The sequence below is a fragment of the Anomaloglossus baeobatrachus genome, chromosome 1, assembly GCF_048569485.1.
Source record: "Anomaloglossus baeobatrachus isolate aAnoBae1 chromosome 1, aAnoBae1.hap1, whole genome shotgun sequence".
Lineage (NCBI taxonomy): Eukaryota > Metazoa > Chordata > Amphibia > Anura > Aromobatidae > Anomaloglossus > Anomaloglossus baeobatrachus.
Genome location: NC_134353.1, coordinates 498553513 through 498568749, shown reverse-complemented (window position 1 = coordinate 498568749; position 15237 = coordinate 498553513). Strand labels below are relative to the sequence as shown.

The 15237-nt window shown below is 46.1% G+C and overlaps 1 protein-coding gene across 3 annotated transcripts in view; it reads right to left on the bottom strand.

The window, feature by feature from the left end:
• GNE (glucosamine (UDP-N-acetyl)-2-epimerase/N-acetylmannosamine kinase) overlaps window positions 1-15237 on the bottom strand; it is a 125364-nt gene that overhangs the window by 49397 nt on the left and 60730 nt on the right. For all 3 annotated transcript variants that reach the window (XM_075315661.1, XM_075315669.1, XM_075315678.1), the window contains exons 2-3: window positions 10781-10983; window positions 8573-9024 (exon numbers count right to left, since the gene is read on the bottom strand). In XM_075315661.1, coding sequence (XP_075171776.1) covers window positions 8573-9024; window positions 10781-10983 — 655 coding nt within the window. The remainder of the gene's footprint in view (window positions 1-8572; window positions 9025-10780; window positions 10984-15237) is intronic.

Genomic DNA, 15237 nt, shown 5'->3' with positions numbered 1-15237 from the left:
GGCGTGAAAAAGAAATATCCCTCATTGGCTCGAAAGGTGGTTTCTGAAGAGCCGTTAGCACCCTGTTCAGATCCCAGGGTTCTAGCGGACGCTTGTAAGGAGGGACTATGTGGCAAACCCCCTGCAGGAACGTGCGTACCTGTGGAAGCCTGGCTAGGCGCTTTTGAAAAAATACAGAGAGCGCCGAGACTTGTCCCTTAAGGGAGCCGAGAGACAAACCTTTTTCCATTCCGGATTGAAGGAAGGACAGAAAAGTGGGCAAGGCAAATGGCCAGGGAGTAAAACCCTGATCAGAGCACCAGGATAAGAAGATCCTCCACGTCCTGTGGTAGATCTTGGCGGACGTTGGTTTCCTGGCCTGTCTCATAGTGGCAATGACCTCTTGAGATAATCCTGAAGACGCTAGGATCCAGGACTCAATGGCCACACAGTCAGGTTGAGGGCCGCAGAATTCAGATGGAAAAATGGCCCTTGAGACAGCAAGTCTGGTCGGTCTGGCAGTGCCCACGGTTGGCCCACCGTGAGATGCCACAGATCCGGGTACCACGACCTCCTCGGCAAGTCTGGAGCGACGAGGATGGCGCGGCGGCAGTCGGACCTGATCTTGCGTAACACTCTGGGCAGCAGTGCCAGAGGAGGAAATACATAAGGCAGTTGAAACTGCGACCAATCCTGAACTAATGCGTCTGCCGCCAGAGCTCTGTGATCTTGAGAACGTGCAATGAATGCCGGGACCTTGTTGTTGTGCCGGGACGCCATTAGGTCGACGTCCGGCTTCCCCCAGCGGCAACAGATCTCTTGAAACACGTCCGGGTGAAGAGACCATTCCCCTGCGTCCATGCCCTGGCGACTGAGAAAGTCTGCTTCCCAGTTTTCTACGCCCAGGATGTGAACTGCGGAGATGGTGGAGGCTGTGGCTTCCACCCACAGCAGAATCCGCCGGACTTCCTGGAAGGCTTGCCGACTGCGTGTGCCGCCTTGGTGGTTGATGTATGCCACCGCCGTGGCGTTGTCCGACTGAATTCGGATCTGCCTGCCTTCCAGCCACGGCTGGAACGCCTTTAGGGCTAGATACACTGCCCTTATCTCCAGAACATTGATCTGAAGGGAGGACTCTGAGTCCAGGTACCCTGAGCCCTGTGGTGGAGAAAGACCGCTCCCCACCCTGACAGACTCGCGTCCGTCGTGACCACCGCCCAGGATGGGGGCAGGAAGGATTTCCCCTCGACAACGAAGTGGGAAGAAGCCACCACTGAAGGGAGGCCTTGGCTGCCCGAGAAAGGGAGACGTTCCTGTCTAGGGACGTCGATTTCCTGTCCCATTTGCGGAGAATGTCCCATTGAAGTGGACGCAGATGAAACTGCGCAAAAGGGACTGCCTCCATTGCTGCCACCATCTTCCCTAGGAAGTGCATGAGGCGCCTCAAGGGGTGCGACTGGACTCGAAGGAGAGATTGCAACCCTGTCTGTAGTGAACGCTGTTTTTCCAGCGGAAGCTTCACTATCGCTGAGAGAGTATGAAACTCCATGCCAAGATATGTCAGTGATTGGGCCGGTGTCAGTTTTGACTTTGGGAAATTGATGATCCACCCAAATCTCTGGAGAGTCTCCAGAGCAATATTCAGGCTGTGTTGGCATGCCACCTGAGAAGGGGCCTTGACAAGCAGATCGTCTAAGTAAGGGATCACCGAGTGTCCCTGAGAGTGTAGGACTGCTACCACTGTTGCCATGACCTTGGTGAAGACCCGTGGGGCTGTCGCCAGGCCGAAAGGCAGTGCCACGAACTGAAGGTGTTCGTCCCCGATGGCGAAACGCAGGAAGCGCTGATGCAATCGGCACGTGGAGATAAGCATCCCTGATGTCGATTGATGCTAGGAAGTCTCCTTGGGACATTGAGGCGATGACGGAGCGGAGAGATTCCATCCGGAACCGCCTGGTTTTCACGTGTCTGTTGAGCAGTTTTAGGTCCAGAACGGGACGGAAAGATCCGTCCTTTTTTGGCACCACAAACAAGTTGGAGTAAAAGCCGTGGCCCCGTTGCTGAAGGGGGAACAGGGACCACCACTCCTTCTGCCTTCAGAGTGCTCACCGCCTGAAGGAGAACATCGGCTCGCTCGGGGGGAAAAGATGTTCTGAAGAAACGAGTCAGAGGACGAGAGCTGAACTCTATCCTGTAACCGTGAGACAAAATGTCTCGCACCCATCGGTCTTGGACATGTGGCAACCAGGCGTCGCAAAAGCGGGAGAGCCTGCCACCGACCGAGGATGCGGTTTGAGGAGGCCGAAAGTCATGAGGAGGCCGCTTTGGGAGCGGTCCCTCCGGCGTTCTTCTTAGGACGTGACTTAGACCGCCATGAATCGGAGTTCCTCTGACCCTTCTGTGGCCTGTTGGACGAGGAGAATTGAGACCTGCCCGCGGGCCGAAAGGACCGAAACCTCGATTGTACCTTCCGTTGTTGAGGTCTGTTTGGTTTGGACTGGGGTAAGGATGAGTCCTTTCCCTTGGATTGTTTAATGATTTCATCCAATCGCTCGCCAAACAGGCGGTCGCCAGAAAATGGCAAACCGGTTAAGAACTTTTTAGAAGCAGAGTCTGCCTTCCATTCCCGTAGCCACATGGCCCTGCGGACTGCCACCGAATTGGCGGATGCTACCGACGTACGGCTCGCAGAGTCCAGGACCGCATTCATGGCGTAGGACGCAAACGCCGACATGTTAAGGACACAACTTGCGGAGTAGAGGCACGTGTGACTGCATTAATCTCAGACTGACAAGCTGAGATAGCTTGGAGTGCCCATACGGCTGCGAATGGCGGAGCAAAGGACGCGCCTATAGCTTCATAGATGGATTTCATCAGGAGCTCTATCTGCCTGTCAGTGGCATCCTTGAGTGATGCACCATCTGCCACTGCAACTATGGATCTAGCCGCCAGTCTAGAGACTGGAGGATCCACCTTGGGACACTGAGCCCAACCCTTGACTACGTCAGGGGGGGAAGGGATAACGTGTGTCCTTAAGGCGCTTAGTAAAGCGCTTATCTGGAAATGCTCTGTGTTTCTAGACTGTATCTCTGAAGTCGGAGTGATCCAGAAACGCACTCATTGTAAGTTTGGGAAACCTAAAATGGAATTTCTCCTTCTGAGAAGCTGACTCCTCAATCGGAGGAGCTGGGGGAGAAAGATCCAACACCTGATTGATGGACGCTATAAAGGTCATTTACTATGGCGTCCCCTTCAGGTGTATCCAGGTTGAGAGCGGCGTCAGGATCAGAGTCCTGATCTGCCACCTCCGCTTCATCCTCTAGAGAGTCCTCCTGCTGAGACCCTGAGCAGTGTGATGAAGTCGAGGGAAGCTCCCAGCGAGCCCGCTTAGGCGGTCTGGGACTGCAGTCCGTATCGGAAACCTCACCGTGGGACCTATGAGCCGCCCCAAGAGCACTTTGCTGCTCCAACCGAGGGGGGCCTGGGGTCAATGATTCAACAGTGCCCGGGACCTGTGTTACCGGTCTGGACTGCAAGGCTTCTAGTATCTTAGCAGACCATTTATCCATAGACTCAGAAAGTTTGTCAGCGAATACTGCAAACTCCGTCCCTGTCACCTGGACAGTGGCAGCAGGTGGTTCCACCTGGGCCACCAGTAGCAGAGGCTCCGGCTGAGTGAGTGTCACAGGGGCCGAGCATTGCACACAATGAGGGTAGGTGGAACCTGCAGGTAGCATAGCCGCACATGAGGTACAGGTTGCAAAGTAAGCCTGTGCTTTGGCACCCTTGCTTTTTGCGGACGACATGCTGTTGTCTCCTCTGAGTACAATCAGGGAGGGTATATAGCCAAAAACAAGCAGTGCGGCCGTACAAAGTAAATGTATAGATTATAAGCATATAAATATACACTTCAGCACCCAGGGGGGCCAGCACCTAGTAACAGGTGCGGCTTACCGACCGCCTGCAGCGGTTGTGTGACCACCAGATTCCCTGCCTGGGCCTCCCAAAGCTGTGTTGTCTCTCCTCTCCAGCGTCAGAAGTGCTGACAGGAATGGCTGCCAGCGTTCTGTGGGGAGGAGGGGGCCGTGGGCGTGCCTTTAGAAAGTGCGGGAATCTGGTGCCCCACGGTGCTCAGTGAGGGGGGAGGAGGATACAAAAGTATGCTCCAGCCCTCAGCGCTGACGTCCAGTGCAGCGTCCCGCCCTTCCCCTGACTGGCAGGGCCGGGGGCGGGAATATGCGGTACTAGGCCGCAAAAACCGGGGAGTAAAGTTACAAGCGCGGCCGGCAAACAAGCGCGGCCAGCGCGGTAGTCCCGGCGCACTAACACACCCAGCAGCTGCTGCAGCGTGTATAACACAGGCGCTATATGCGCCGTCCCCAAGGGGACACAGAGTACCTCAGAGTCGCTGCCTGTCCCTGACGATACCCGGCTCCTGTCCAAGCAGATTCCCCCAGGGGCTGCGGAGGGAGCACGGTCCCAGTGCCTGGAGACCGATTAGGATCCCACTTCACCCAGAGCCCCTAAGGGATGGGGAAGGAAAACAGCATGTGGCTCCTGCCTATGTACCCGCAATGGGTACCTCAACCTTAACAGCACCGCCGACCAGAGTGGGGTGAGAAGGGAGCATGCCGGGGGCCCTGTTATGTGCCCTCTTTTCTTCCATCCGATATAGTCAGCAGCTGCTGCTGACTAAATTGTGGAGCTTGCGTGCATGTGTGCCTCCTTCGCACAAAGCATAAAAACTGAGGAGCCCGTGATGCACGGGGGGGTGTATAGGCAGAAGGGGAGGGGTTTACACTTTTTAAAGTGTAATACTTTGTGTGGCCTCCGGAGGCAGAAGCTATACACCCAATTGTCTGGGTCTCCCAATGGAGCGACAAAGAAACGAACTCTAGTGCCACCTATTGGAGGCAGCAATCCTTAAAGGGAAGGTGTCGTAAAAAAAATAATTCAATAACTGAAAACATGTAAAGTATTAACGTTTTAATGTTTTGTTTAAATATTATTTGTTTTTCATTGAGCAAAATATAAAAAAAAAAATAAAAAGTATGATATTTTCCACTGTTAAACACTAGGGGGAGCAGCTGCTGAAATCCTTCAGAAATCCCACTGTAGAAATAGCTCACATTACAGCTGCAGTAAAGTGGGCGGAGTCTGCTCTCCTGTGTGTGTGATGTCACAGGTCCCCTCCCAATCTGGGTGTTTACAACAGATAAGAGAGAATGACATGTAGGGACACAGTGCTGAGCCATTTTGTTGGTGACCACAAATGTCTAAAGGGTCACCAAGGACAGCAGGAGTATCACACAGGACAGGATTAGATACACAGCTCAGCAGACAGTATCACACAATATAGGATTAGATACATGACTCAGCAGACAGTATCACACAGGATAGGATTAGATACACAGCTGTGCAGACAGTATCACACTGGAGAGGATTAGATACAGGGCTCAGCAGACAGTATCACACAGGATAGGATTAGATACACAGCTGTGCAGACAGTATCACACAGGAGAGGATTAGATACAGGGCTCAGCAGACACTATCACACTGGAGAGGATTAGATACAGGGCTCAGCAGACAGTATCACACTGGAGAGGATTAGATACAGGGCTCAGCAGACAGTATCACACAGGAGAGGATTAGATACACAGCCCTGCATACAGTATCACCGGTTCACGCTCAGACCGAAAGGTGGCAGGAGGGGGGGAGTGAGCGGGGGGTGTTTTTGGAGACGGTAGCAGCGGCGGTACTCACATGAGTCACATCACACATACACAGCGCAGCGGGCAGAGCAGTTGCTGGGTAGAGCGGAGAGTGTGTCATTGGAGACGGTAACGGCAGGGGAGGGGCGGCGGTAGCAGCAGTAGCGGGGGTTGGGTAGAGCGGAGGGAGGGGGTGTCATTGGAGACTGTAACGGCGGAGCGGGGGGGAGGGTAGGTGGCCCGTACTCACACGTCCCGGCAGTTGACATGGGTAAACTGGAGCAAACAGCATGAGCTGTGAGCTCCAGAATGATGGCGCCGATCTCCTCCCTCTGCTGTGATCTGGACAGCCCAGGGGGCGCATCCAGGTTACAGCAGATGCCTACTGTAACGTTACTGAAGGGGTCGGATCCCGACCACTGTTCTCTATGCACAGGGGCTGCCTTAAAGGAGTGAGTAACTGTCGTTACACACAAACAGCAAGTCCAGCATGGCCCTCAGTGCCTCCAGTAAAATTAGAATTAAATAAAAACTAAATAAGCGGTGATTTTAATTTTGTATTAAAAATACTTGATTTCATAATCACTATTTTTAATACAAAAATAAAAAACCGCGACACCTTCCCTTTAAAGTCAAAAGTGACCCTTTAACGAGTTGTCATATGACTTAGGATTTATGCCAGATCAGAACCTCAATTTGCAGACAGTGTTTCGGGATGGTTGTCCCTCGTCAGTGCAAAGTATGAGATCTGATCTGGCTGTATGAGAGGCTAAAACGGGGTCTAAAGAGGAAGATATTGTCCTTGCGGAGACTGACACCCCATTCCAGAATGCCAATGGTGAGGAGACATTAATGCTCTTCTGGGAAAAAGACAATCTGCATATTTCCCAGATGAGCATTGCTCCTTTAAGTCTCCTCACCACTGCCATGCTGGTGTCAGTGGTGTCAGTCTCCGCAAGAATAGCTTCCCCCTTTAGACCCCATCTTAGACTTTCATACATCCAGATCAGATCTCATACTTTGAGTTGGGAGTTTTTATTGGTACCATTTTGGGCCTAATAGGAGAAATTTTGGGCCACATTATATTTTTTTAATCACTTTCTATTACGCTTTTTCTGAGACAGAATCAAGAGGAAACAGCAATTCAGTAACGGATTTTTTTGTTTTGTTTTTTTTAACGCTGTTCACAGAGTTGTAAAACTGATAAGACAGCTTCTTTGGGTCAGTATGAATACAATGATGCCACATTTATATATTTTTTTAAATTTTGCAAAAAAAATTTTGTAAAATTGTTTTTACATTGCTGTAGCCTGAGAGATATAGCTTTCATTTTTGCTAACAGAGCTGCATGTGGCTTTTTTTGTGGGACAGGATGATTTTTTCAGTGGTACCATTTTTATTTACCTTTTTGATCACGATTTATTCCACTTTTTTGTGAGCTGTATGATGAATAGACAGTTTTTAATACTTTTTTTATTTTGATTTTTTTGTGCGCTCAAAGAAGGGGTTAACTAGTGTGACAATTTTATAGATCGGGTTATTCAGGACATGGTGATACCAAATATATGTACTTTTATATACATCTTTAGTGGTATATTTTTTGTTTTTTCTATTCTTTATTTTCTGATTTTTTTTTTTAATATAAATTACATTTCAGTTTTTGTTTTTTTTTTACTTAGTTCCATGATGGGACATTAACTTTTATTGCTCTGATTGCTGGTATGGTGTATTACACTTCCTTTAAAAAAAAGCCCCATCAATAGATTCATGCTGCACTAAGTACAAGAAATATGAAATAGTGAGACTCCAGCTGTTGCCCTCATATAGAATAATAGGTAAATGGCCATGACGCTTAGCAGGGAGATAGAAGTCATATCTATATTGAAGTGGAAGCAGATTCACCAAGCCAGTTATGCCCACAAATTGGCACATTAATTTAGCATTTTGGACACTTAAGTGTCTATGGCTTAAAGTGAATCTGTCAGGTGCAATATACACCCAGAACCACGAGCTGGTTCTGGGTGCATATTTCTAACCCCTTCCTAATTATCCCACCATCTAGTAGCATACATAAACAGATCTTTGGAAAAAGTAGTTCTATAGATCCCTTAAGATATGCTAATGAGCGCAGGGAAAAGTCCCAAGGGCGTTAATTCCTGCACTCATTCCGCCCTCTTAGCATGTTAGCATGCCCATTGCCCAGAGTCATCAGGGGTGATGTGCGTATCTGTGTCCTTTGCACCGCCTCAAAACGTCCAGCATAGGGTCAGTGTGCATAATCAGAAGTTCCCGGTATTTCTGGTCATTTCGAGACATCCAGGGATCCTGCGCACTGAGCCAAAATCCAGCGTCGGGCGTGGTGGCAGCAGAGAGGTAAGCATGACCATCCTCTGACGCTACACATTTATTAGCCTGTTTACATGCCCAAAGGGCGCGCTTACATGCTAAAGGGGCCGACTAGCCAAGGGAACTAACACGCTTGTGATTAGTGGCTGGCCTCATTAGCATATCATAAAGGATCTTTACAAATACTTTATTTACAGATCCCTTTATCTATGCTACTATAGGCCGGGACTGCTAGGTAAAGATTAAAACATGCATTCAGAACCGCTCTTTGTTCTGGGTGCATACAGGACCTGACAGGTTCCCTTTAAAGAAGATTTAAAATAGGCCGGATTTATTATTAGTATGCAGAAGCAATAAGAAAGAAAAAAAAAAAAGTCTACAACTTGTCCATCAAGATGTGCCAAATCAATGAAAAAGTGCGTGCCACTGACAAAACTGGTGCATTACCTGGCTAAACACTAAGTTCTCATTAAAACTGTTCATTGCAATCAGGAAGCCTGTATCTACTTCCTAGCCACTGGAAGCGTGAACCTTACCGAGCCATGATTTGATAACACCCATGTAGTCTTTGTTTTTCAGATTTAGTAGCTTGTCATAAGAGGGACAACCAGCCAGAAGGATGCGGTCATGGTCCTCACACATGGCAATGAGATGCTGTTCTGCGCTCCGGGTGCAGCATACATGGTAGTGAGACAATTTCGTGATGGCATGTCTGATTGAGTCATCAATCGTTCCACTGACTTCTCCGCCTTCTATGTGAAGGATTCTTATGTTCATTAGTGCCGCACTCGTAGCCAATGCTAATGCATCAAATCTATCTCCATGGACTATAATGATGTCAGGTTTCAATCGGTTTAGGACATCTGGCAATTTTACTAATGCAAGTCCCACTGACTCCACCATGGCTGCTTCATCCTCTCCTCTCACAATTGTATGTAACCTTGCTTGGATGTCAAAGTCATCTTGTTCAATCATACGATAGGTATTACTAAATAAAGAAGACGACAAGACAGAAACAAAATTACTATACCATCCAACAAAAAAATAAATGTTACTGGTTACATGCAAATTACAAATTAAGACATTTTTAATGATAGATGTATATTAGGGCTATTTTTTTAATTTTTTTTTTTTTTTTACAGTCTTAGGCTGCTTTCACACTACGTTTTTTTTAACATGCGTCCTGAACGTTTTTTTAACGCAAAAACGGATCCAGTGCAAATGCGTTTTCATTTCAATGCATTTGCAATGGACTCGCGTCGACATGCGTTCACCTGCGTTTGCGTGTGTTATAGTGAGGATCCAGCGAGTTGCAGTTTTTTAACATTTTTCAAAAACGCTACTTGTAGCGTTTTTGAGCTGCGTCCAAATACTGCAAATTGCTGGATCCTGACTAAACAGCACACAAACGCATGTGAACGCTGGCATGCTGATAGACAGGATCCTGCTTGCTCTACTGAGCATGCCCAGAAACCAGCCTCGGGTGATCAGTCCCTCTCTCCCCCTCCCTCTCCTCGCTCTCTCCCCCGCCTGAGAGCTGCAGACACTCGTAACCAAGATAAATATCGGGTAACCAAGGAAAGCGCTTCTCTTAGTTACCCGATGTTTACATTGGTTACGTGTGCAGGGAGCCCGGCTCCTAGAAGCTGCAGACGCTCGTAACAAAGGTAAATCAGGTATCCAAGCAAGTTACCCGATGTTTACCTTGGTTACGAGCCTCTGCAGCTGTCAGAAGCCGGCTCCCAGTCTATCACGTTCAGTTCCACTCACTCCCGATCACATGACTCCAATGCCCGCCCATAAACTTAAAGTGACAGGATCCTGCAAAATAACACATGCGTTTGCATGCGTTTTTTTGCTGTAAATGCAGGATCCGCTTTTACAGCAAAAAAACATTCATGACGCATGTTAATAAAAACGTGTGAAAGCAGCCTTAAACAATTTTTTTTTTATACATGATTTTGGTATATTTTATTTAAGTGTAATTGTGTACATGCGTTTTCCTGCCATTCTTAAAGTTTTCCAGAGAAGGCTATGAGGAACAATGTCATACCCAAGAATGCTGCATGGCATAAAAATCCACCAAAATGTTCCAAAACAAAAATGTATTGGGTGTAGGATTTTTTTTTTTAGATGCTAATATAGTTTTCATATGCCTATATAAGAAGTTGGCGGCTGACAAAACAGATATGGGTTGAACGCGATGGACTGCTTTAGACACAACGATATTGCTAGCGATGTGACACACCAGATCGTAGACACGTTTTGCCGAGATCGCACATAGTCCTTTTGTGACAGACGCTATAAAAACGACCTATGTGCGATCTCGACAAAACGTATCAACGATCTGACGTGTCACATCGCTAACCAGATCGCTAGCGATATTGTTGGGGGAAAGCAGCATTTAAGTCTACCTTCAACCTTAAACTATGAAGCCAGAATCCTACAATAAGAAAACCACTTCCGGTCCACATAGAAAACAATGTGGTAACATGATGCAGAAGACCGGCGCAGCGCAGGAAACGGCAGATAATAGCGATAGGCAAGTATTGTAATGCACATACTGTGCACATGTTAATGTTGGCTAATAGAGGTGGTAATATAAAACCAGCTGGAGTGTTCCTTTAAGTTTTAATCATGTGCAATATTATATAGAACCTTGTCCATCTTATTTTATCTGTACTAATTGTGTTTTCTAAAAAAACGGCAAAGATGGAGGGTGAAAAAACAAAAGAAAAACATACCCATAGTCATCGATCAAGTGGGATCCAATCACCACTACACTAAGCTCAAAGTAATCTGACTCAGCTTTGATTCCAAACATAATAGGAGCCAACTTGGAGTAATCTGCTCGGTTGCAGGTTGCCACGCATACTCGGAGTTTTCTTTGATTTGTGTTCTTCTCCATGGCAACTTTCCGCCTTGATAAGTTTTCAAAGTAAAGGGCCTAGAAAATACAGCAAAAAAGTGTTAATTTTTTTTTTTATTTTATACCCATTTTAGTATTTTTCTCCGACTTTGTTTTTTTTTCAACATCATCAACAATTGTAACCAAATTGTAGCATAAGTTGTAATATAGTAACTAGAAATGAGCAGACCAGTGGAAGATCGGACATTAGACGAAGTTCAGTCCAGGACCAAGCTTGACCTTAATTTAATCCTGGAGCCCAAGCTCCATTGAAAGTCAATGATTGGCCAGCGTGCTCTCCACCCACATATACCCAGCAATAAACAATGCATTTCAGGGGGAGAGAGGGCAGGGTTTGTTTTTTCTTACATTTTTTTTTTCAGACACATGATGTGATAACTTTGTTTTTACCCCCAGTGACAGCCATTCAGAGACTGCAAACGGCTCTCATTGGGCTGAGTACTGAGTGTACCTGAGCACCCTGATGCTTCATTGAGTGGTTAGCTTACAAACAGCACCCGAATCCTGACCGAGTTTTTTTTTTTTTTTTTTTTAAGGCCGGGGCCACACGGGGACTACTGCGATCTTCGCAGAACACTCAGCTCACGCTGGCATCACAGCGGGAGCAGAATGTCATTGCGACTGAGGTCCATTCGTGCAAGCTGACCACAGCTGCGGGGGGCGGGCCGACTGAGGAGGGGCGGTCTAGCGCTGAGGAGGGAAGGAATTTATCTCCCTCTCTCCTCCGTTGCTGGCTATTGCCATTCTCACCCTGCACTCGCATTACACCGGTGTAACGCGAGTGCAGTGCGATTTTTCTCTCGCCCCATAGACTTGAATGGGTGCGAGAGAAAGAGAATTGCATTGCACCCGCAGCATGCTGCGATTGTTTTCTCGGTCCGATTAGGGCTGAGAAAATAATCGCTCATGGGTGCTGACACACAGGCTAATATTGGCCGGAGTGGAATGTGAGGTTTATCGCATTCTACTCGCTCCGATTTTCATGCCGTACGTCTTAGGCCTTAAAGTCTGTGTTTGGTACAAACCCCGAACTTTGCAGTTTTGGTTTGCTCATCTCGAATAGTAACCATTATGACTAGAATAGTAAATAGTATGACCAGGTTTTGGTTTCTGCCCTTCATTGAGTTTGAGGTCTCGGTGTCTAAAGCAGAATAAATTGAGCTCTTTCCTGTCGGAAGTGGTAACTGGCAGAAAAATCATAGAGACGTTGCCTCATATATGTATTTCTGGAACATCACTGAGCAATAAGCTGCCGGGTGTGTAATTTTCTGCCAACAGAGGGTGAATTGCTCGAGTGTGCAGGAAACTAGGGCAACGTAAACTTTTCCAGCGTCTAATAGCACAGTGACTCATTGGACTATCCCAGTATCTGCCAAGAAAAAAACGTATGTGTACTTCTGAATCCACACCCAAGATTAAATGTTTATATAAGGCTTTGCCATGGCTCCATCAAAATTAGATTCTCGCTGTTGCTAAATATTTGCACTTCTAATGATGCTACCTGATCACAGTATGCAGCACAGAGGAGATTCAATGAATAGCTAGACATAATTATATGAAGCAGACGGAGGGATTCTTAGCTCTTCATTACAGAATAGAGCAGACGGTTGTGGCAGACTTATTTCATCCTTCTTCACGCCACTGGGATCTGAGGATTTGAGGAATAGGCGGGAAGGGGAAATAGTTTATTACTCGTGTCAAAGAGTGGATAAGTTAGTTCATAGATTCTACCTTATCACTATAATTAAGACTAATTTTTATTAACTATTAAAATTCAAAACATCATTATATCCCACACAACAATAAACAGTATTGCACACCAATTGACTAAAGGCCCAGTCACACACAACGACTTACCAGCGATCCCAACAACCATACAACCTGATAAGGATCGCTGGTAAGTCGCTGGGAGGTCGCTGGTGAGATGTCACACAGTCAGACCAACGACGCAGTAACGATGAGCGACCTGTATAACGATCTCGGCAGCGGTGGGACTGTTAGGAGGTCATTGTTAGGTGTCAAACACAGCGATGTATCCTGCCCAGCAGGACATCACCTTTGAAGAAAATGGTCCAGACCATTCGGCAATGGCTAGCGATCTCACAGCAGGGGCCTGACCGCTGGTAGGTGTCACACATAACAAGATCGCTGGCGAGATCGTTGCTACGTCACAGAAACTGTGACTCAGCAACGATCTCGTTAGCGATCTTGTTGTGTGTGATAGAGCCTTAAGGCTATCTCAGGAAAGGACTAATTCCAATCCATTCATGGGGTTTGAACATCACAAGAATTAGTGGGCAATCTAAATGTCCCTCAGGGGTAACTGACCACTACCTGTCAATGGAGATATGACATTTAAGTCACACGCACCCTCGGGTTCAAATTGTGCCCACATTCTACGGCGACCATCCCTCCAATTGTTCCTAGACTCCCTATGGAAATATGGTATGAACCGAATATGTCATTTTAACATTCAAAACCATAGGAATAAACGTTGTCAATCACGCATCTTATAGGAACTTTCAAAGCCGCATTTCTGTGGTGTTTTCCTTACGAAGGTGGGCACTCGATAACGCCCAAATATCCTAGAGTCATTTAACAGGAAATATCCCAAACTCGCTCGACGTGTTTCCCCCCCATTCATATTCTGGGGTTCATCAGGAGATAAAGCAAAATGGCACAGTAGCCATCACTTTCTTAGATTCTTCATGTGGCAAAAAAAATGTCGCCCCAAGCCGGTGCATATGGTAGCAGGATATTTGGCCGTTAGCGAGTGCCCACCTTCAAAAGGAAAACCCCACGGAAATGCGGCTTTGAAAGTTCCTATAAGATGCGTGATTGACAACGTTTATTCCTATGGTTTTGAATTTTAAAATGACATATACGGTTTATACCATATTTCCATAGGGAGTCTAGAACAATTGGAGGGATGGCCGACGTGGAATGGGGGCACAATTTGAACCCTAGGGTGCGTGTGACTTAAATGTCATATCTCCATTGACAGGTAGTGGTCAGTTACCCCTGAGGGACATTTAGATTGCCCACTAATTCTTGTCGTGATGTTCAAACCCCATGAATGGATTGGAATTAGTCCTTTCCTGAGATAGCCTTAGTCAATTGGTGTGCAACATGGTTTATTGTTGTGTGGGATATAATGGTGTTTTGAATTTTATAGTGGTTATTAAAAATTAGTTATAAGTGATAAGGTAGAATCTGTCAAAAATAATTTACTGCTTAGTGTTCATCCCTGTGATCTTGATGCGATACGTTAGTTCACACCTACTGTCATGGTGGCCCCCAGATATAGCAGCATGAATCTCTGAACGTCTACTGCTGCCACTAGTGGAGGTGTATAAACCAGGGCTGTGGAGTCGGTAAGCCAAACCTTCGACTCCGACTCCGACTCCTCAAATTCTCTTGCACCGGCTCCGACTCCGACTCCGACTCCTACATATATTGCTTAGTTAGGTGAAAAATTTATTGTAGTACATGAATATGTGTATGTGAACATCAGACATTTAATAATTTTTATGATACGATAATCAAGATATTTGGATAGAACATAAAATATATTTATTGGAATACAACTTTAGAACACAAAAAACTGTAATAAATTGTAAATATGTAATACACTATGTAATATACAGTAGATTACATATATATCTTGTGTGTGTATATACACTGTGTGTATATATATATATATATATATTACATATTTACAATTTATTAGTTTTTTGTGTTCTAAAGTTGTATTCCAATAAATATTTTATGTTCTATCCAAATATCTTGATTATTGTATCATAAAAACAATTAAATGTCTGATGTTCACATTGTACTACAATAAATTTTTCACTTAAATATAAGCATTATACTAAATGTTATTATTTAGTAAAATATTCAGCACATTCTGCATTGCACTCCTGTCCCCAATTTATTATATATTTTAAGAGTCGGAGTCGGTGCATTTTATACCGACTCCGACTCCACCAAAATGAGCTCCGACTCCGACTCCGACTCCACGACTCCGACTCCACAGCCCTGGTATAAACATGGACAAGATGTGTGTGTGTGTAATTTTTCTGAAAGCAAATATGTCATCAGATTTTACATTATAAACTGCATAAATTATCACATAGATGTCTTTTACCTGATAAGACTGGTGTGCTTACTTTGAAAATGCAGCTCAGATTGGTTAAACAATCCTAATTAAAGGGGATGTCCCATGAATAAAGTACTTTTTAATCAACAGATCTACAAATGACAATAAGTTCC